The 20493-nt window shown below is 53.2% G+C and overlaps 1 protein-coding gene across 1 annotated transcript in view; it reads left to right on the top strand.

The window, feature by feature from the left end:
- The window catches only part of raver2 (ribonucleoprotein, PTB-binding 2), a 30526-nt gene that overhangs the window by 7162 nt on the left and 2871 nt on the right, over positions 1–20493 (top strand). Inside the window, exons 2-15 of the mRNA XM_072700130.1 lie at positions 2118–2184; positions 8077–8546; positions 12343–12534; positions 13946–14072; positions 14572–14654; positions 15025–15114; positions 15704–15815; positions 16392–16615; positions 16813–16924; positions 17471–17625; positions 18271–18369; positions 18447–18500; positions 18818–18937; positions 19548–19763. Coding sequence (XP_072556231.1) covers positions 2118–2184; positions 8077–8546; positions 12343–12534; positions 13946–14072; positions 14572–14654; positions 15025–15114; positions 15704–15815; positions 16392–16615; positions 16813–16924; positions 17471–17625; positions 18271–18369; positions 18447–18500; positions 18818–18937; positions 19548–19763 — 2121 coding nt within the window. The remainder of the gene's footprint in view (positions 1–2117; positions 2185–8076; positions 8547–12342; positions 12535–13945; positions 14073–14571; positions 14655–15024; positions 15115–15703; positions 15816–16391; positions 16616–16812; positions 16925–17470; positions 17626–18270; positions 18370–18446; positions 18501–18817; positions 18938–19547; positions 19764–20493) is intronic.

Below are 20493 nucleotides of genomic sequence, written 5' to 3'. Positions count from 1 at the left end.
ATGACAGGGGAATATGTTGTGGAAGGTTCTCCTCTTTCCTCCTTTAATAGCTGACATTTAAAGTTATGGTGGGGTGTGTGGGGGGTGCCCTTTATACATCGGCGGGCATTGAAGCGGCCCGTGTGTGGCGGCACCTCACTGGGGGCCGTTTGTGGTATTTTGGATCAGTGTGGGTGGAGCCAGCAGGGTCCTCTTCACCTGTGCCTCTAGAGGCACTACCAGTGCTCTTTGAGGACAAACAGAGCAAACCTGTGGGCATGGTTGGTTTCGGGCCTGTCTTGGGCCAGTGGGAAACCCCTTGTGGTGGTCGGGGGTTGTGCGTTTAGAGAATGGCAGTATCCTGTGGTACGTTGGAGCCTTGTTTACCTGGCAATGAAAGGAGAGCATGTCCAGTAGGGCAATTAAAAAGGTAAGTCGGAGTTGTGCCGGTCTCCAGTCCCAAGTCGGCCCGCCCCGTAACCGTGGGGGTGTGATCCATATAGCTCGCTCCACCTGCCACAGGCCGCCGAGGGAACTCCACTTCCAGGAAGCTGGTTCACTTTGTGCACTTGGGGGTGGGTCAGGGATGGGTAGCAGCCCAGGTCTTGATGGTTGTCATGTATTCACCCTACCGGTGTGACATTTTTGGAGAGGGAGGGGTTGGAGACATCTGAAGATGTTCTGTGGCTTTGTGGATCTACTGTCCCATTTTTTTTCTGCTGTCTTGCAGATGCTCTTTATGGGATCTTGCGGGGGGGGGGGTCTTTAACATGGATGGGTAAGCAGATAAGTGACACAGGCGTGCTGGGCACGTCACGGAATCCACTGTTGTCTCCCGTGTCGTTCCAGATGTTTGCCTTTGAAATGATTCCCAGGAGATTAAAATTTCATGGCATTTGTGCTCAAGGCAGCTTGGAAAGAAAATGTCAAACCCCCCCCCCCCCCCCCCCTAGCCCAGCTGAAGAGCCTGGTAGTGAGGAGCGCGTGATGTCTGGGCTGGGCCGGGCTTTCTGCTCAATTAGCGGCCATTAAGCCTTGTCTAGAAGAAAGTGCATTACGGGGGTGTCTGTGTGGGCTGAGTGCCCGCACCTCCGAGAGAGGGAGGGGGGCAGCCACTCTCCACATGCGGTCCGGGAAACCTGGAAAAACCCAGACGAGATGGACAACCGCATAGGTGAGGGTGGGGACTCTGGCGGGGGGGGGGTGGGTTTCAAATGGCGCATATGTAAGGTTGGACATCTTCATGGGGTTTTACCTTCTGTATCTTTTTGGACTATCCCCCCCCCCCACCGCCATGGGATGTTTCTCGGACAGTCGTGTCCCTACCAGGAAAGCTGTTCATGTGGATCTGACTCTGAAGTCGACCTGGAGTTAACCTGCATGTTACAAGAATGCAAAGGGAAATGAAGAGATTATATACTGAATTTTCTATTGTTTACGTATTTAAATACCTGGATGTGTTTTTATTTGTGCGGCTCAGTTTTACATTGGCTGACCGCTCTGTGCCCCCACCTGCTTCAGCAACACCTCCCCCCCCACGACAGTCAAACTGAAGCACTGTCGCTGTGTCCGTCTGGCTTGCGTCATTTCAAAAAGACAGTGACGAAGTGACATTTTCTGTTTTCCTAATGAAAAGCAAGGGGGGGTTATATTGTGGGGGCTGCACATCCCTACTGCACATCCCTGCTCCATATTACAGAGCTTGGAGGTTAAACAAGCCCCCCTCCAATTTATATGTGAGCTAAGGATGTGTTCACGGTGACTGCTGCTGTTTCCCAGGTCCTCTCAACCTCCAAATGGGAGCCCCCCCTTCCCATATCGGCTGAGAGTGGCTGATTCATTCCGGTAAAAGCAGGAACTCAAAGCTTCTGCTGCATCTCAGAAGAACCAACAGCTGGAAGCTCTCCACGATTGGTCGACCTTTTCGCATCACTTCAAACAGATGCATCACGATGTTCTGAGATCTTCGGGTGGGGGGGGACAACGTTTCATCCATATGGGTGTTAGTTTTTAGTATATTTTGTTATTTGTGTGTAATTGCGTAGCTGAATCACTTCCTGGTGTGCTGATGTCGTTCTGCTGTTTAAACCTGCAGATTTAAGACCATTGATTCCGATTGTCTTCTCCTCTGCTGACAGGAAGTCCACGACATCCTGAGAGAATATGAACTGAAGTATTGTTACGTGGACAGGAACAAAGGAACAGGTAATGATCTCCATATCTATAGTCCGAATCATGTCTTACCTTTGTAAGTACCAGGATGTCTGAATAGAAACTCTTCATGAGGATTTACGTAGTTGCTTACTTACATGACTTGTTTGACTGTTTTGTTTTGTGGGAACATTTCTGTGATTCTTTGCCCTCGTGTTTATCCTTGGAAACAGGTGGCATCTGTCATTTTACCCACAAGCTAAACTGCGACGCAGGCGAATGTGCTGTGTGGCTCAGTTGGTTAGGATGCTCTGTGTGTAACCGGAAGGTCGCTGGTTCAAGTCCTGTGGTCCCTTAACCCCGAATTGTTCCAGGGAGTGGCTGACCTGCTTTCCCAAAAAAAATGTATGTTTTTTAATCTGTTGAACTGAAACTTTCGTATTTTGATAGAATTGTGTTGAGTTCTGTTCTCAGTCTTGACCCTTTGGTCCTGGGCTGTTGACCCTTTGGTCCTGGGCTGTTGACCCTTTGGTCCTGGGCTGTTGACCCTTTGGTCCGGGGCTGTTGACCCTTTGGTCCTGGGCTGTTGGCCCTTTGGTCCTGGGCTGTTGACCCTTTGGTCCTGGGCTGTTGGCCCTTTGGTCCTGGGCTGTTGACCCTTTGGTCCTGGGCTGTTGACCCTTTGGTCCTGCCTCTGTGGAGGTGCTTGCAGGAGCTGGTGACTGAGTGATTGTCATTTCACGCCCGATTTGGATCCCTGCTTTGTGTGAGGCTCTTATTGTTTTGTGCTGGGTTGGGCCCATCTTAACCCTGGCTGCTGTCTTGTGTGTTTTATTATACAATAATGACCCGATTAATTTTTAATTAGCCTCTGATTGATTGAGGGTGGTGCAGTAACTCAGGACCTCATCTGGCCTTCAGATCCTGGGCAGGGCCCGGACTGTACTCTGCCATCTGGGCTGATCGTATGGGTGACAGCTGGCCCGCATAGGTGACCCGGGCTAGGTGGGGCTGTCACTGCGACCGGGCTTGGCTGTGCAGAACCTGCCCCCAGACCCGTTCTGCTGACTAGCCTGTAAAAAAGAAGCTTCTTCCCTCTTTGATATTTCGGCAGCACGGGATGCAGATTCCGTCAGCTGCTTCTGATTGGTTAATTTGACCCCCCCTCCCACACACCCACCCCAGGTGCGATTCTCTACAGAAGATTCAGAAGCCATCTGCTTGTTGCTGGCCCCGAGGCTACTTTTAAATCAGCCCAACGTTGCTGTTTACTGGAGCAGTTCAGTTTGATCACATTATCCAAAGGCACAACAGCATCGCCCCCCCTGGCTCGGATAGACAGGGCTCAGTGCCTCCAGCCCTGTGCTGACTGCTGCGCTTCATGCATTACGTAAGTGTGTGCCATTTTTGGGGGGTGGAGAAGTCCCTCTGCCCCCCTCCCCCAGCACCCCTCCCACTCAGGCGCACACACACACACACACACACACACACGAGTTCCGCCTTGTGGCCTTACAGACTGCGTCTTACAGACCGCCTGGCACCCTCAGCGACTCAAGTGGCTCATTCATGCCTCCAGTAAAGGATCCCCTGCTGCTAGCGATGCTGATGCGGGATGCCGTTGCGGGTCGTCGTCGTGTCGTGGTCTGTGTTCAGCCACCAGCAGGAGGCGCCCTTCAGCTGGTCGCTGAGCCATACTGGCGCGGTTTTCCTTTCCTGTATAAGCTTTATATTCTGGCTCCCTGCGTTTTCTTCTCCCTCCAGTAACAGACTTCATCCCTCCTCCGTGGCGACGGTGCACCAGGGAGTCCCGACCTCTGCTGTCTTTGCATCTGGGGATCCCCGCTTTCAGGAAAGGTTCAAGACCCCAATTTTAGTGATGAGAACTCAAAACCACTTGTTCTGATTCACGAGTTAAAGATTACTTGTTAATATGGTAACCTGTGTTTTTTGTTGCTTTTTGTCATTTAATGGCGCGAGTAGGGTTTGGATTGGCAGTGGGTAGAGTTTTGGCCTCATGCCTGGAGGGCTGTAGGTTCGATTCCCGCCCCCGCTCGCTCTGTGTGGAGTTTACATGCCTTCCCCACATTTGCGTGGGTGTCCTCTGGGAACTCCTGTTTTCTCCCACAGTCCAAAAACAAGTGAATATTATCTTGATAAACTGTCCACAGTGTGTGATTGTGTGTGCGCTGTGACGGACTGGCATCCCGTCCCTGACGGCACCCGCTCCTTCCTGGGGTGATGGATATGGATCTAAATCCTTTTCCTAATATATAGTTTTTTTCTTTCGGTGTAGTGACACATGATTCCATCCATCCATTCTCCAGGCTTCTTATCCTGGGGAGGGGCTGGTCTGGAGCCTGTCCCATGCAAACTTAGAGATGCCTGTCAGCCTGACTGTACGTCTTGGGTCTCGGACAGCAGGAGTAAATCCATGTGACGGGGGGGGGGGGGGGGGGGGGCGGGGGGGTGCAACCTCCACACACACAGAGTAGAGCCCCCCTGCCAGGAATGCAAAAAGTCAGAGGATTTTATAGAAGCTTCTATATAGAAAAAACTAAGAGACCACAGCACAATTTTTTGTTTCTAAATTTATGGGTGTGCATCTGTGAATAAGATAATTTTTTAGCAAACTCCAGCCTGGTTCTTCCCTGCTTCTCATTGATGAAGCGCTTCTTCCTTGCTTTATGGGGATTCAGTCCTACTTCTAGGAGTCTGATACACAATGTCCTAGCAGTGCACTTCACATCTTCACTTAATATTCCCCATTCCTTTTGAAGGTCACCTAATGTCATCCTCCGATTCATGATGCACTGCCGGATAAGTTAACCGTCATCTCTGGCATTAGAAAGACGCTTCCGCCTTTTACCTGGCTGGTTTCTGGTCGTTCCCAGTGTCTCCTGCTTCACCTTATTCTTATGTGCTGCTGTCTTATAAATTTTGAGCCTGGAAGCAGCCTGCTGCTCAGTGTAGCCTCTGCCAGGAGAACCAGGATTAAACCAGGGTTTAACAATGCAGATTTGTTTAAAAATATAGAGTGGTCTCAATTTTTTTCCTGGCTATATTTTAACCCACCTCCCAGTTTCCAGACAGAAAGGCCTTTCATGAAGTGCATCCCCTGTTCAGTTGTCTGGCCTCTTCTCTCCAGCAGTTTTAACTAAAGCCCTGTTTTGATTGGACGTTTTTCCCAGTAGCTTGAAGGCTTCACACTTGCTTCTCCATCCGCCATATAATACAGCTGGATGTCTAATTTAATGATGGTTTATCACATCAGTTTCCTGCCTATTAGTTATATTTTACCTTTTAATGTGACAAGTGTACTTTCCTGTTGTTACTCTCTAACCCTCCCTGAAATGTGCACTCAGGCTGGTCACTGTCATGTTGGGGTTTTTATTTAAAATGCTGCTTAAGAATCTAGTTAAAGCTTTCTAACTGATTTTCTGGCTTTGGGAGTGAGCTGGCATTTCATTGGGCTGATCACACACAGTCATCTCTCTCAGGCATGTTTACCTCCTCCAGAGTGATGGGATTATGGCACTTTGCCAGTACTCTCTTATAAAACATCCTTGCCAGGTAGTGGGATGGAGGTCTGACAGATGGCAGGACTTTGGTTCAGGTTAGCCAGGCTCAGGCGAATGAAATATATTGTTGGGTCGAATCCCTCCAATTCCACCCAGCTGACTCTGTACTTAGCAAGGATCTTGGGCTAATCAGGGTCAGTCCATGGAGCAATTGGGGCTTAAGTGAAATCACTCTGCCCACCCTGGGATTTGAACCTTGCGATCACAGTCGCTGCCTCCAAACCCACTGAGCCACTCGCTACCCCATATGCCAGGGGTGGGGATCCTGTTCCATGAAGGGCTGGTGTGGGTGTGGGTTTTTGGGATAGCCTCTCAGTCAGCCAATCACAGTGGGTCCCCAGGACTGGAGTTGAGAAATACTGTTTTATTATTGGTTGATTGAGAGGTCTTCTGAAAAACTCACACCCAGACTGGCCCTCCATGGAACAGGTGCCCCACCACTGCCATATACCTTTAAGAAGCAGGTGAGTATCCAACTGGGTTAACAGACCTGTAACTGCACTGGCAGGGGGGGGTCTGCGGGTCAGGTCCCACCATCCACTCAGCTCTCTCTCTGCTGTGTGGGAGGCCAGCTTCTCCATGCCTGCCGCCCGCTCAGGATGACTGACGCTCCAGAGCGGGGAGAGTTCGCTGTTAATTAATATGGAGACAGGTGTGGGTGGCTATGAAGGGTGGGGGGTGTGTCCGTGACACCCAGAGGGTCGCGTGTGCGTGTGGGTTTTAAGAACCCAACTGGGCGGCCCCAGTCCGCCCCCTGCTGGCCACACACTAGCGTGACGCTGTCACCCCGTGCTCCGTGGCAGCGGGGGTGGTGGGGGTCCAGCTGGTCGTTGTTCCTCCACGGCAGCCTGAGTGTTGTAAGCAGCAGGTGGGGGCCTGTTGGTCCGTCCCCCCCCCCCTTCCCGTGACACACACACACATACATCCCAGTGTTACATCAGCACTGTGGAGCTCGACACGCTCTGCATGCTAATGCGGCGTGTCCATCTGGTACACGCACACAGGAAAGGCAGTGCGCAGCCAGGGCGTGCGCACAAGGCGTGTCACACGCATGTCACATGCTGTGTGACACGCGTGTCGGTCAGGGGCCTGGACTCACACTGGGGGCTTAGCTGGGTTAATGATAAATTATTACCGCCAGATGAATTGTAACCCGGCCTTAAAGCTTAACACTCCTGCTGCTACGGCCATTTGCGTTTTCACTAGAGCTAGTAATGAAACGGTATGAAAATGCATCTAAAAAAGTTGGTCGTCGTGTTTAAAAATACTGCAGCTTGTCACCGTTGAATTATTTTTGAAGTTTATTATTATTCAACAAATGTATCCCATTTTTTTTGGCAAGAAAGTATCACTAATACATCTTTTTGACTGTTAGGTATTATGCTTTATGTAAGAGGATGTAAGCTTACTTCGTATTCCCCGGCTGTGAACAGCGCAGTCCTCGTTCCCCGGCCGGCACTGGCCACACGGGCAGATGGCGTGAATGTCTCAGCTTCAAAGAAGCTTTTATCGTAATTTTGATTTAATAATCAATGCTCTCCGCTCATAATCTGTCCCCTTTCTACTCTCATGTTGCCTGCTTGAATATTTATAAAAGTAGCCGCTTCAGTCATGGTCTCAATTTTAACCCCCCCCAGGCAGTACATTGGGGGAATATTCATAAAACTTGATGTCATACTCATTGCATTATTAACTAGCTTAGCCGGCAGGCTTGGTTGCCAAGGAGACGGGGTGTTTACAGAGTGAATTCGAAGGACTTCTCCTGGGTCAGTGGGTGTCCCCTTCGAGAGTTTCCAGTGCGCTAAGCTGCACTTTTGACCGGGTGGGCTTCCCTGCATTCTACACCTCACTGTGTCGAGATGGTTAGTTAAATTTACATTTTAGCAGATGGTGTTGTCCACACTGTGATGACATCCAGAGTCAGACAGTCCCTGGAGCAACTGGGGCTTAGGGGCGTCACTCTAGGGCCCAACTTGTGAAATTATCCTGAGATTTGACCTGGCGACCTTCCGATCAGGGGTAAAGTGACCTAAGCCACTGTGCCACACCCCCCCACTGGTTGCTATCATTTCAATGTAAGACGATGACATATTGTGTGTGTGTGTGTGTGTGTGTGTGTGTGCGTACAGTTTGGCTAAGATGGGGTTACAGTGTGAAACTAGGAGCTTCACAAGGTCTCCATGGACCCACCTCAGTCATTTTCGAGTTTCGTCTTTAATTAGCATGGCAGTTCATCTCGATCAGCCGTGATGAGGCCCCTTGTTTTGTTAATTACTCTGTTCCGGGGCACAGTTTATTCATTGCTGCATGCTTTGTGGGGGGGCTTCCCAGCGCGTATGGGATGGTGACAGCACCCCCTGTCTTGCAGCCTTCGTGACTCTCCTGAATGGCGAGCAGGCCCAGGATGCCATCCGCTCCTTCCACCAGACCTCCATCCGCGGGCGTGAGATCACGGTGCTGCTGCAGCCCACCGACTCGCTGCTGTGCGTCACCAACCTGCCGCACTCCTTCGGCGCCGCCCAGTTCGAGGAGCTGGTTCGCAGCCACGGCAACACGGAGCGCTGCTTCCTGGTGTACAGCGAGCGCACGGGCCACTCCAAAGGCTATGGCTTCGTGGAGTACATGAAGAAGGACTCGGCGTCGCGGGCACGGGCTGAGCTGCTGGGCCGGCCCCTGGGGGAGTGCTCGCTTGTGGTCCAGTGGACCGACGTCAACCAGCTGACGGCTGAGCTCCTCCACTCCAAGTGCCTCTGTGTGGACAGGCTGCCGGCCGACTTCAGCGATACCGATGAGCTTGCCCGCGTCTTCTCCGAGCACTACAAGCCCATCTTCTGCCAAGTGAGTTCACAAGCATGCTACTCTGTCCCCATCACTACGGGATTGTTTTAACCTTTAAATTGTCATTACTGTTGGGGGGGGGCGGGGGCATTTTGTGAGGCCTTGTGTGTCGAACATCACCCCTCCCTTGTGGTGAGTCATGGACCGAGTCCTTGCGGCATCGCCAGACTCCGCGACCGAGGTTATCGCCGTGATTCATCGTGGCTTCTCCTCTCTCACGGTACAGCGTCCAGATGCTCCTGTGAAAGCCAGATTCTAGTGCTACAAATACCCACAATGCATTGCTGCCAGACTGTTTTTGAACTCTTGGAAGCCGTTTTGGCTTTGGGGTGGTTCATTTTTTTTTTGGGGGGGGGGGGAGCAGTGTTTGTTGCTTTTTTCTTATAAAAAAGCATAATATTATATTTGGATGTAGCCATACTCTCCTTCCTTCTCAGAGGTGTTCAGGATGCTTATTCGTTTTGGTCTCCTGAAGCTGGTGCTCCTGACTTCAGAGAAAATCCTCCAATGGTGTCTGCCTCGCGATCAGCTCCATCTCCGGCTACCCCTTCGCTAATGCGGAGGGAGAAGGTACCCCTCCTGCTTCTGGGCCAGCCGACAGGACGGATCTCTGAAGCGTTTAGCGCATTAGATGACTCATTTTTGGAGCGCAGACTATGTGGAAAAGTGCAAAGTTTTTGAAGTTGGGTATCCAATGGTAACCAGACCCAGCTTCACTTCATCTGAATTGTAGATTTTGTTCGGGCCGTCATGTACCCGCTTCTCTGTCCGTTCAGAGGAATCAAATGGGCCAGTTTGACGTCGCCTAGTGTGTAGGGGGTCATCCAGGACCCCGCTTGGAATTCTAACCTAGGACATATGCTCTGTGGATCCACTTGTCTGTCATGGCTGGACACTGATTGACAACCCTGCCTCCTCAGCGCCATCTCTAGGTCAGCAAAGGGGTTCACAAGAGTCCAGGCCTGTCAGAGTGCCCCCCCCCCCCAGATGCCCTGGAGAGTCTTGAATTTTTACGGTGTAACGGCCTGACACCCCCGTGTTTGTCAGCATCTCTTATGAGGTGTCGCAGAATCCTTGACTCTCCTTTTTTTTCGCCTCCTGTCTTCGGTTGTTTTGATGAGTAATTTTCATTCTATCGCTTGCGGCGCCGCTTGAGCTAACCCACGCACAGCTCGCTGGAGCGACTACCCCCGCCCCCACCCGGACGGATGAGCGCGACCCGCACCGTGTGTAACAGAGGGGTGTCTGGAGTCCCTAAAAACATCCCAAAAAAACCAGTACAAATGGCAATTTAGCTTGGGCAGTGTGGGAGTAACGCGTGCGCCAAAGGGAGACATCAGGAAGGGAGCAGTGTCTGTTTAACGTTGTTCACAACGTTAGGCTGGTTGTCATAGAAATACAGTTTAAGATAGAGAAGCTCTGCTGGCCGACTGTTATAGCTTGTGATGATCTGTGATGCATCGGAGTGAAAGATCTGCGTCGTCTTTGCCGAGAGCCGGCTCTTATGAGTACTTGTGGATGCTTTCGGATTTCCCGGCGTTTATGTGACGGGCTTAAACGCAGCATTTCATCGATTCGCGTAAACATGGGAGCAGCCTGGACAGATGGCCTGGTTCGATGGCAAGCTTTGCCCTTGCAGCGTGGAGACAGTAGGCCCAGCAGGGGGGGGAGGGGAGCATTATTGTCACAGCTTGGCAAGGGGAGCAGGTAGCTTCAGGTGGGGGTGAAGGTCATATGGCTCGGTCTCTAAAGGACCTCCCACCCACTTCCTGCCCACCCCCCGTTCTCCAGCTGGGGAAGTGGCCTCCCTCTGGCAGCACTGGCATGCAGTGCATATGCATGGCCTGAGTGGTTTTGGTGTCTGACTGTGTTGCTGTTCTGTTGTGAGTATCTGTGTAAGTTTGGTGCGCATTTGGAGGTTAGCCAGACAGGTTTAAAACCACCTACTGTGTAGAAATCCCCCCCCCCCCCATCCTTCTCTTTCTCTTTGTTGACCCATCTGCCATCCCTCCACTTTCTTCTGCTCTTCACTTGAATCCCAGCAGCATCCTCTCTGCCCTTCTCTTGTATCACAGCTGGCTCCTCTACTCTCCTCTTGGATCAAAGCTGGATCCACTCCGCTCTTCTCTCTGATCCTGACTGGCTTCGCTCTGCTCTTCTCTCGGATCATGATTAGCTTTGGTCCGCTCTTCTGTCGGATCCTGACTGGCTTCACTCTGCTCTTCTCTTGGATCCTGACTGGCTTCGCTCTGCTCTTCTCTCGGATCATCATTAGCTTTGGTCCGCTCTTCTCTCGGATCATGATTAGCTTCGGTCCGCTCTTCTGTCGGATCCTGACTGGCTTCACTCTGCTCTTCTCTCGGATCCTGACTGGCTTCACTCTGCTCTTCTCTCGGATCCTGACTGGCTTCGGTCCGCTCTTCTCTCGGATCCTGACTGGCTTCGGTCCGCTCTTCTCTCGGATCCTGACTGGCTTCGCTCTGCTCTTCTCTCGGATCATCATTAGCTTTGGTCCGCTCTTCTCTCGGATCATGATTAGCTTCCCTCCGCTCTTCTCTCGGATCCTGACTGGCTTTGCTCCGCTCTCCTCTCAGATCCCCAGCAGGACGCTCTCCACTTTTCTGTCAGATCGTCGCTGGCCTTTCTCCACTTTTCTGTCGGATCCTCGGCTGGCTCCTACTCAGCCTCTCTGAATCTGCTCTCCACCCCAGCTGGTGACAGATACTTACTCCGCTCTGGCACAGGCTGCTTTATAAACTCCAAGTGCATTATCCTGGTGTCCGGAGTGAGCCGTCACAGGCCTGAACCAGAGATGCGGCCTGTAGGAGGGGGACTGAGCCGCATTAGCGCGCCGCGAATGCCGTGTTTCACGGACTGTTTCCACTCGCGCTGATGTACCCTGATTACATTAGCATTCAAAAGCGGTGCCTCCCAGCCCACGTACCAAGAGGGGGCGTCTCACTGGCACTGAGGTCACAGTCTGCCAGTGGCCCCCCAGGCTCAATGCTGCCCAGAGGGCTGTCGTCTGACCGCCGTCTTCCCCCACAGGGCTGAGAAGCCGCCCAGAAGGTATAATACAGAAAAGGAGGGTGGGGGTAGGAATTAATCCTGATCACCATGTGGGGTGGAAAACTGGAAGCTGTTCCCAGACACCCAGGAGCGTATCTGCAAACACCTGAAGGTGTGTTACTTACAAATTTCACAGCATGGGAGTGCGATCATGCTTACTCTCGCTGCAGAAACGGTCTTCAGGTAACATGTTAATCACCAGGGAAATGATGTCACCAGTGAGGAGTTTCGTGCATCTTAGAAGGTTTGTCTGTGAGATGATCCGGCCGGTTCTGACAGGTTTCGTGCTCTTATGTGTGTTCCGGTCCCTCTGGGGTGATTACTTGCTCGTCATGTGACCATTCTACAACACACCGCCCCCCCCCCCCCCCCACCATGGCAGCATGTCCCTTGGTCATGGGCTTCGCTGAAACACTTTTCTGCTCCCCCCACATTTTTGTTGGATTAACACTAAATAGTAGATAGTAGGACATGCTGATAAATTTAATATGTTATGTTGTACAATAAAACATGATATAATTTAGAAACCATTGATGTAAAGGGGCAATTGCTCCCCTCCCTCCCCCAGACACCCCCCCCCCTTTTAAAAAGGTTGATTCGCGTCATTCCTTGGTGATGTTTGCGTCCGTGAGCCTTTTTCCCATGTTCCTCTGCGGCTCCTGATCCCTGGGGGGGTGTTTGGAAGTGCGAATGGCGTCTGATGATGCGTCTCTCCCGCCCCCGTCAGCTGGCCCAGGACGAGGACAGCCACGCGCGCGGCTTCGCGGTGGTGGAGTACGAGAGCGCCGAGCAGGCCGAGGCCGTCCTCATGGAGACTGACCGGCAGCCGATCGGTGGCCGGGAGATCCGGGTATCCTTCTGCACGCCGGGAACCTCGGGGAGGAGCACGCTGGCGGCCCTGATCGCTGCACAGGGGGCGGTGAGTGAGCCCCCCTACCGTCAGGCACGTGGCGGCAACGGCTCATGCCCTTTCCGGACACTTCCGGCTCTGCTGACGTTCCTTTAGAGGGTTTTCCTTGATGGCATCTACGGCACGCTGGGGAAACACGCTTGAACATGCTCACGCATAGGGGCGGGGACTGAGCACACTGGCAGCTTAATTACAGTACTCAGAGGCCTGCCTCGCTATACATAGGCCCGGATAAAAATGGATAATACGCCGTTTAAAGCGTGTATTCCATGGGCTGTGGTTATTTTTGCCCCAAGACGCAGAAGATGATGCGAATTAGCCCATGAAACGGAGCTAATTGTGTTTGTATTGGCAGTGAACATTAGGGAAGGTTCCGGAAGGAAGAAATTCTGGTTTTAAAATGTAAAATCTATCTGGGAGTGTGGCAGGTATTAGAACCATTGCCTGTGAATATATAGCCACACTGAGAGAGGGCCTCGCAAAACCACTCCTTGGATTTACCGGCGGGGGGGGGGGGGGGGAGGATGATGACAGAATCAGGAGGTGCTTCTGGAATTCCTCCCCGATCAGGATGACTGGGCATAGGAGCAGATGGGCTCTCCTCTCCGGTCCGATGGCGCTGAGGGGAGCGGGAGGTGGCGGCCAATCGGATGGAGTGATGCAAATTGACAGCTTTCCCTGTCAGAGCCACCGGGGGGCAGTGCGTTTCACGCATCCGCTTATGAATGTCGGGTCTGAGTGAGCGACATGCATGTCAGTGTGGCTCTCAAACCCTAATCACCCCTCTTCAAGAAGGCGTGTGCTCCGAATTCAGGCAGGCTTGTTTTTCATGACTGCTAGTGGGGGGGGAGGGGGGGGCTTGTTTTCTGCTCCAGGGACGTCACATTTATATGCGCGGTACGGAGGACTCCGATCCCATCGAATCGCAGAAAGAAAATCCAGAAAAAAAACTAGGTCATACTCTGCTGATGAGGACTGACCTGCAGGGGCCCCAAGCTGGCAGCCCCCCCTCGAGGCAGCAGCACACCGTGCGTAGACAGCACAGCCCCTCCCCCCCCCCCCCCCCAAACTCTCGCTGTAGGACTATTCTCCTCCGTGGTGACAGATGGAGTCCAGCTCGCCAGCAAGCTGCCGGTCTGGAGCAGTGACAGCCTTAACGAGGCTGATCAGAGCTTCCAAAACGGGCTTAGGCGGGGGGGGGGGGGGGGGGGCTATTGATCTACTTTCTATTGCCACGCCGAGCGGTAATAATCTTTAATTATCGTGGATGAGGCCATCGAGGTCTGGGGGCACCGCCAAACCCAAACGGAAATCTTAAAAACGCGGGACAGAGCGACTAGGAGATAGAGGGCTGTCGTGAACTTGTCATCACCAGGGGGCGCTGTATAAATATCTGTGTGTGCCTGTCTCCTGGGGGCAGATGTCCAGCGGTAAGAAGGGTCTACTCCCGGAACCCAGTCTGGCACAGCTGCTGAGCAGTCTGGGCAATCCGGCCGCCCTGCAGGTTCTGCTGAGGCCATACCAGGCTGGCGCCAGCAAGAGAGGAGGTGAGAGAGCCCCTTTCCTGCCCCCCACCCAATGCCCGGGTCAGGCCCAGTTTGGTTGTCTGGCTAAGTGTCATATCAGCCTTATGAAAGAATCTTGACCCAATAAGAGATTAACATCCAATCTGGCTGTGAGAGATTTCCACTCTGTAAATACACATATCATTGGCTTATTTGTTTTACAGTCCTACATCTGAACTATTTCCTTTGGTCCCCACCGTCCATTTCTAATGTCTGTTTCCATCCGCTCGCCCCAGCTTCTCTGCCACTTGATGAACATCTCATCATATATTAAAATGAACTCTTCAGACACGGGGAGAACGAATGATTTCAGGCAGCCGACGAGGCTGGCCTTCTTAAAGGGGCGTACGATTATCCGGCTAAATTTAGGAGGCCATTAAACGTTAAAATCTCCTACCTATTTCCGGTATAATAAGTCATGGGCAAAGCCGAATCCCACTGCCGTGCTAAGGTCTGGCGCCTCTCTGCTGTCCCTCCCCAGGGAAATTTGGGTGTCCCCAGGGTTTGCCATTCCTGCGCCCCCCCCTCGCCTCGGCTCTGCTGCAGTTGGGAAAGGTGCAACAGGTGAGACTGTGTGTGTGTACGTGTGTGCGTGCCGAGGTGGGGGTGGGGGGGGGGAGGTAGGAGGGCTTGAAGGTCATACGCTTGGAAACATGTTTCCGGGAGTTTTGTTATTTAAATGTTTAACTGCCCCCAGCTTTTTAATATTCCACAAGACAGCAGTGCCAGGTGACACAGCAGTTAGGGTGATGGGTTAGTAGGGAGCGTTTACACAGCCGGTTACAGTCCCTGGACGATACGCATGAATACGTCACTGCACAGTGGGATTCAGACCCACTGCTAAACAGGATCAGGATAGATAGTGATTGTTACTGTTGTTATTGTATTTATTATTGATGATTAAATAGTGGCTCTTTGATGGGTGGCTTTCCAGAGTGCCATGTTGGGCAACGGACTCGTCCTCCAGAACCTTCTTCAGATGCAACTGGCCCAGCAGCAGCTACTGCAGATCAAAGAGAAGCATGTGAGCAACGTGTGTGTGTGTGTGTGTGTGTGTGTGTGTCCCTACACACATGTAAGAATTATGCCTGCCGGTCTCCCCGCCTCCTCAAAGATCCCCGGCTCTCAGATTGGCATCGTTCTCTGGTACTTTCCCGCCAACCCTCCCGCGCCGATCGCTCCCTGAGACGCAGCCAACCTTGGTTTCTGCTCGTCTCCTCGCCCCGCGGTGGACGGCGCCCGATGCGATTCCTGCCGCATCTGCATTGCGTGGGCCTCTCGCGGTTATTTGCATAGCGATAAGGAACGATCACATATAGGGATGTGACTCTCCAACGCCGCAGAATCGTGTCTGTCTAGGTCGACCAAAACGCTCGCAGCTTTAAAGACGATATCCGGCTCAAACGTAATTCTTCTCCCTGAAATATCGGGAGATTACATTTGCTCATACACCTCTGAACCATCTTTTCAAATGCTTAATATTCTGTAAAAAGAGATTGTTGAATCATTTGCATAATGTAAAGTGCTGCTTTAAATGCCGTACCCTCCCTGCCGGCGTGAGTCTGTGAGCGGCTCAGGATCAGCACCCCCCCGGGGGCCTTCTCTCCCGCCAGGTTCCCAGCCTCCTGGGTGACCCCTCCAGGATGCTCCTGCAGAAAGCCATGGGCCTGAGGGCCACGGGGCCCCTCTCGCTGGGGAAGGGGCTGCTGGGAGACTCCCCAAACGGTGAGCGGCATGTGGGGTGGGGGGGGCGACCCCTGCAGCGCCTTCGCGACTCACGTTGGCGGCACAGGGGGGGGCTGTACGTGTCTCCGAGCCAAAGCCACCGGGTCTCGACGCCTTCATAAGGAAATGGAGCCTTTCTGCTTTCGAACAGAAAGCTTATCTATCAAATGAGATGCTCATCTTGACGGCCTGAATTCTCACCAAAAGGAGGCGTTTCGCCATGTAAATTTTGAATGGAGCCGTTTCTTGGGATTGATGCTCGGTCTCCAAAAGAGACATATACAGGGATGGGCCCAGTGGTCCCAGCTGAAATCTGATTGGCTGACCCCCTGTCACTCACTGATTCAAAACGTGATTGGCTAATAATAATGCTGGCCTCTCTGTATTAATTATGACCCTTATGCCCCTTAAAAAATCCTAAAATTACCTCTGGTCTCCAAGAAGTAGCTGAGGATGAGAGATGAACTGAGAGGCAGAAGTCTGGGATTTTAATGCATTGGGGGGGGGGGGGCACTTGGCAAGTGGATGAAGCTGCACCCTCTCCCTGCCACGTCTAAAAATCTCCCACCCCCACAGAGCTGCCTCAGGATGCCTCCCAGGCCCCCGGCCAGGCACCATACCTGCCGGGGCGGACGCATCTGGGCCCCAGCGGGGGGGAGCAGAACGGTGTTCCAGCTGGGGACAAGCAGCAGGGGGCGCCGGCATCCGGCTTCCTGCAGGGTGTGGCCAGCCCCATAGTGAGCGCCCTGCTGGCGGGCCCCAAGTCGCGGCCAGGCAGCAAAGCAGGAGGCCTGGGCAGGGTGAGCTGGCGACTGGCGGGCGGCGCGTGTGGCACAGTTTCAGCCGACGGCCAGTCTGACGCATCGTGTTTTTGTCGTTAACAGGACTTGCTTTTAATGCCTTATTAAAACTCACATCCCATAATTTTACTGTAGATAGGCGCCCCAAGGGCAAGGCCCAATGTCATTAATGGGGAATGCCGCCTTCTTTCCTGCAGACTCTGACCAGCAACCAGACCTCGCTGCTGGGGGAGCCACCGAAAGACGTGAAGGTGTCCTCCAACCCCTACCTGAACCTGGCCAGCGTGCTGCCCGGCGTTGTCATCCAGGGTGCGAGTCTCGGTGGCTGGGCTGGGCTGGGGTGGGCGAGGTGGGGTGTGTCATCCAGGGTGCGAGGCTCGGTGGCTGGGCTGGGCTGGGGGAGGTGGGGTGTGTCATCCAGGGTGCGAGGCTCGGTGGCTGGGCTGGGCTGGGCTGGGCTGGGGGAGGTGGGGTGTGTCATCCAGGGTGCGAGGCTCGGTGGCTGGGCTGGGCTGGGCTGGGGGAGGTGGGGTGTGTCATCCAGGGTGCGAGGCTCGGTGGCTGGGCTGGGCTGGGCTGGGCTGGGGTGGGCGAGGTGGGGTGTGTCATCCAGGGTGCGAGGCTCGGTGGCTGGGCTGGGCTGGGGTGAGGGAGGTGGGGTGTGTCATCCAGGGTGCGAGGCTCGGTGGCTGGGCTGGGGTGGGCTGGGGGAGGTGGGGTGTACGCTTTGTCCCATTTAGTCTTCAGTTCACGGTTATAGGATGGACCGGTTCACCTTGTATGTTAGCTTGCTAGTTGCGGTAAGAATAGGGTCCGAACCCGAACCGGCTCACACCAGGTGTCTGTGCTCCGCAGCTCCCAGCAGCAAGGCCCAAAGCATCCAGCCGGCCGGGGGGGTTTATAGCGCCGTGCTGCCCAGTGCCCCACAGACGACCCCGCAGCCAGCCCCCCCGTATACCACGGAGACCACCACCGACTACGCGCAGCAGTACACGCAGTCATACTCACAGGTAAGCACGCAGCTGCAGTCACTCATCCTCACCGGCGCACGCGGTAAACGTGGGTAACATTACAGTGCCCTCCTTACCCGCCTTTCTAGAACTTTCTCTGGGCTGTCTTCTTACCCGCAGCCAGCTGTCACATGTGCCGAAATGAGCAGCCAGCGCCCCCTAATGGCGTAAATGGGTATGACAATGCCAGGCTGACACCGCCCTTGAACTCGGCATGCAGCGGGGGAGGTGGGGTGGGGGGGTAGCATTTCTGCCACGCCTGGCGCGTTGCCGGGCTCCATGGGTGGAGGACATTAATTAAGATTAATTAATGAATTAATGAATTAATTAGCCGGGCTCTGGGTGTTCCGGCCCATCTGGTACCCAGCAACCCCGCGGTCCTCAACCCCCAGCAGCACGACACATGGCGTACTCTCACCGGCGGCCGCTGGCTGGCCCTTCTTCCACTGGGGGGCGCTAAGACTGGCTGCATGTACTGCAAACAGGCAGGTGGGCAAGCCAGAGAGAGAGAGAGACAGAGGCAGAGGATGAATAAGCGAGAACGGGGAGGTTCAGAGGAGCCGGGAGGCAGGAGAGCAAACTGGGATTGGGAGTAGGGGGCGACCTCTGACCTCTGACCCCACCAGTCATGTTGCCGCCTGGCAGGAGGCCATACAGCAGTGGTATCAGCACTACCAGGCCCAAGGCTACAGCGGTCCCACCCAGGAGCCGGCCCCCAGCGACTACACCAAGGAGCAAGCCCAGGTGAGCACATGAGCCCCCCCTCCCGAGATGCTCCTGCTGGGGGCGGCCACTGACCCTAAGCCTCTGCTCCTCTGAAGGTTACTGCCTACACACAACCCACCTCCAGCAACTCAGAGACTTACTACCACCAGGTGAGCGACCCGAGCCCGCAGCCACAGCCAGTAGTTGTCCTGGAGGTATTTAAGGCATCCTGTACATGCTACCTTACTCACACAAATGGCCTGTATGTTCTGGAAAGCCGTTGGAGTGGTGACGAGTAGCTGTGGTCCCAGTACAAGCCCATCTGTCTCACATGTCAGTCCCAAGGATGGCCACACCCCCTGTTGCTTTTGGCCACGCCCCCTGTTGTTGTTGGTCATGACCCTGGTTGTGGCCACGCCCCCTGTTGTTGTTGGTCATGACCCTGGTTGTGGCCACGCCTCGGCGTAACTGCAAGCTCTGTTTTCAGGGAAGTACGACCTCTTATGGTGATTACAGCTCCTACATGCAGGCTGTCAGTCAGTATTACTCTCAGACGCAGATGTCCCAGACAGCAATACAGTCGTACCAGCAAAGGGACGTCAACAAGGTACCCCCCCGCCGCTCCAGCACTGTTTTCTTACACATCTCTGCCCCCTGCAGTGCAGTTCTGCTCAGTGCTCGGTCCTCCATCAGTACGTGTTCAGTCCTCGTGTTTCTCTCACTTCCTGTTAATTTGTACATGCTGAGATCTGAGAGGCTTCTGTTGGTCTGTTTTGCTTACCTTGCGTGTGGCTCAGCAGGCTAGGATGCTGTGCCTGCGAGCAGAAGGTCACCGGTTCACATCCCAGAGTGAATTCTCTGTTGGACCCTTGAGCAAGGCCTTCAAGCCCCAGTCGCTCAGGCTGTCTGGCCCTTTCTCAAATAACAGATGTTGCTTTGGATAAACGTTCCTGGTTTTTGGGAGGCCATGTTCTGTCACCCTCAGCACCATGGATGGATATTAAAATAGTTTTTAACTTGTTAGCAATTTCCTCATTTTAGCCATAACTTGTGCTTCAGTCATATGCTTATGTCTACAGTGGGCCTCCAGCGATAGATCAGTGAGACTGGACTTTGGGGGCAGGACTATGGGGGCGTGGCTGTGGGAGTCACCCTGCCCTGTCAGTTCTGCATGCCTACCAGTAGGGGGTGTGTCAGGTCCTGTGTGCTTCCCGCAGGATGCCGACGCCAACAAGGCAACCTTGGGTGGAGCTCTTCATGCGGCCAGCAATGGCAGCACCCAGAGTGCCCCCCCCGCGTCCGTGGTCACTGCCTACAGCTCTGTGCCCCTGGTACCAGGGTACATCGGGCCTCAGCACGTTCCTGCCACTCCTGCAGCGCCCACTGGTGGCCAGGCCCCTACCACGACCACTGACTGGAGCCAGTACTACTACGTGAGTGCCCTCAGATCGGGGGCTGGTCTTTGTTTTTTGTTAGAGACGCCACTTATCCGATATTCATCATTATCAAACTGACACTGGAGGGAAATGTGGACTGGATAGCAGGGGGGCGGGGGAGCAAGAAACCGATCGGAGTTTCCATCAAAATTAGGTCTAGGTCTACCCTGAAAAACCTGCGAAAATGCTTGTAGCCTTAGTGGGACACACCGTGATCAGAAGTGTTCAGTGACACGTGTGCATGGGAGCTGTCATGTCTCTGGTGTGAAAATGCAGTGACCCCTTCACGGCCAATTCGGAAATAACCGAAACTGTCAACTGTCAAATGCGTGAATGTGGAGGGGAAAAAGTGAAACTGCAGAGTTCAGTAAAGGCTAGTGCTGATTTTTCTTAGGTCTGAACACAGTAAAATTTAAACAAACTAGATGTCTTTTGACTTGTACTCTTTCTAAAGTTTTGTTAATTACTATTTAAAAGTTTTATTTGTACTCTGCTATATATTTTGTACTGGAGACCTATGTACGTTTTGGCAGAAATGGTTAGTTTGGGTATACAGTGATATTTTTATGATTCCTTTATTATATTTAATTAGGGAGCCGATTGCACAATTTGCATTTTCAGAAAATGTTTCTGTTCATTTTTGTGAAAGTTGCTATGAATAAAACAAAGAAGCAGACTTGTGTAAATCCTGCTGCCTGTGGATTTCTTCCTGTAGCACAGCGGCGCA

The sequence above is a fragment of the Paramormyrops kingsleyae genome, chromosome 15 (genome assembly GCF_048594095.1).
Source record: "Paramormyrops kingsleyae isolate MSU_618 chromosome 15, PKINGS_0.4, whole genome shotgun sequence".
NCBI lineage: Eukaryota > Metazoa > Chordata > Actinopteri > Osteoglossiformes > Mormyridae > Paramormyrops > Paramormyrops kingsleyae.
The sequence above is the reverse complement of the archived record's forward strand: the minus strand, read 5'-3'. Positions and strand labels throughout refer to the sequence as shown.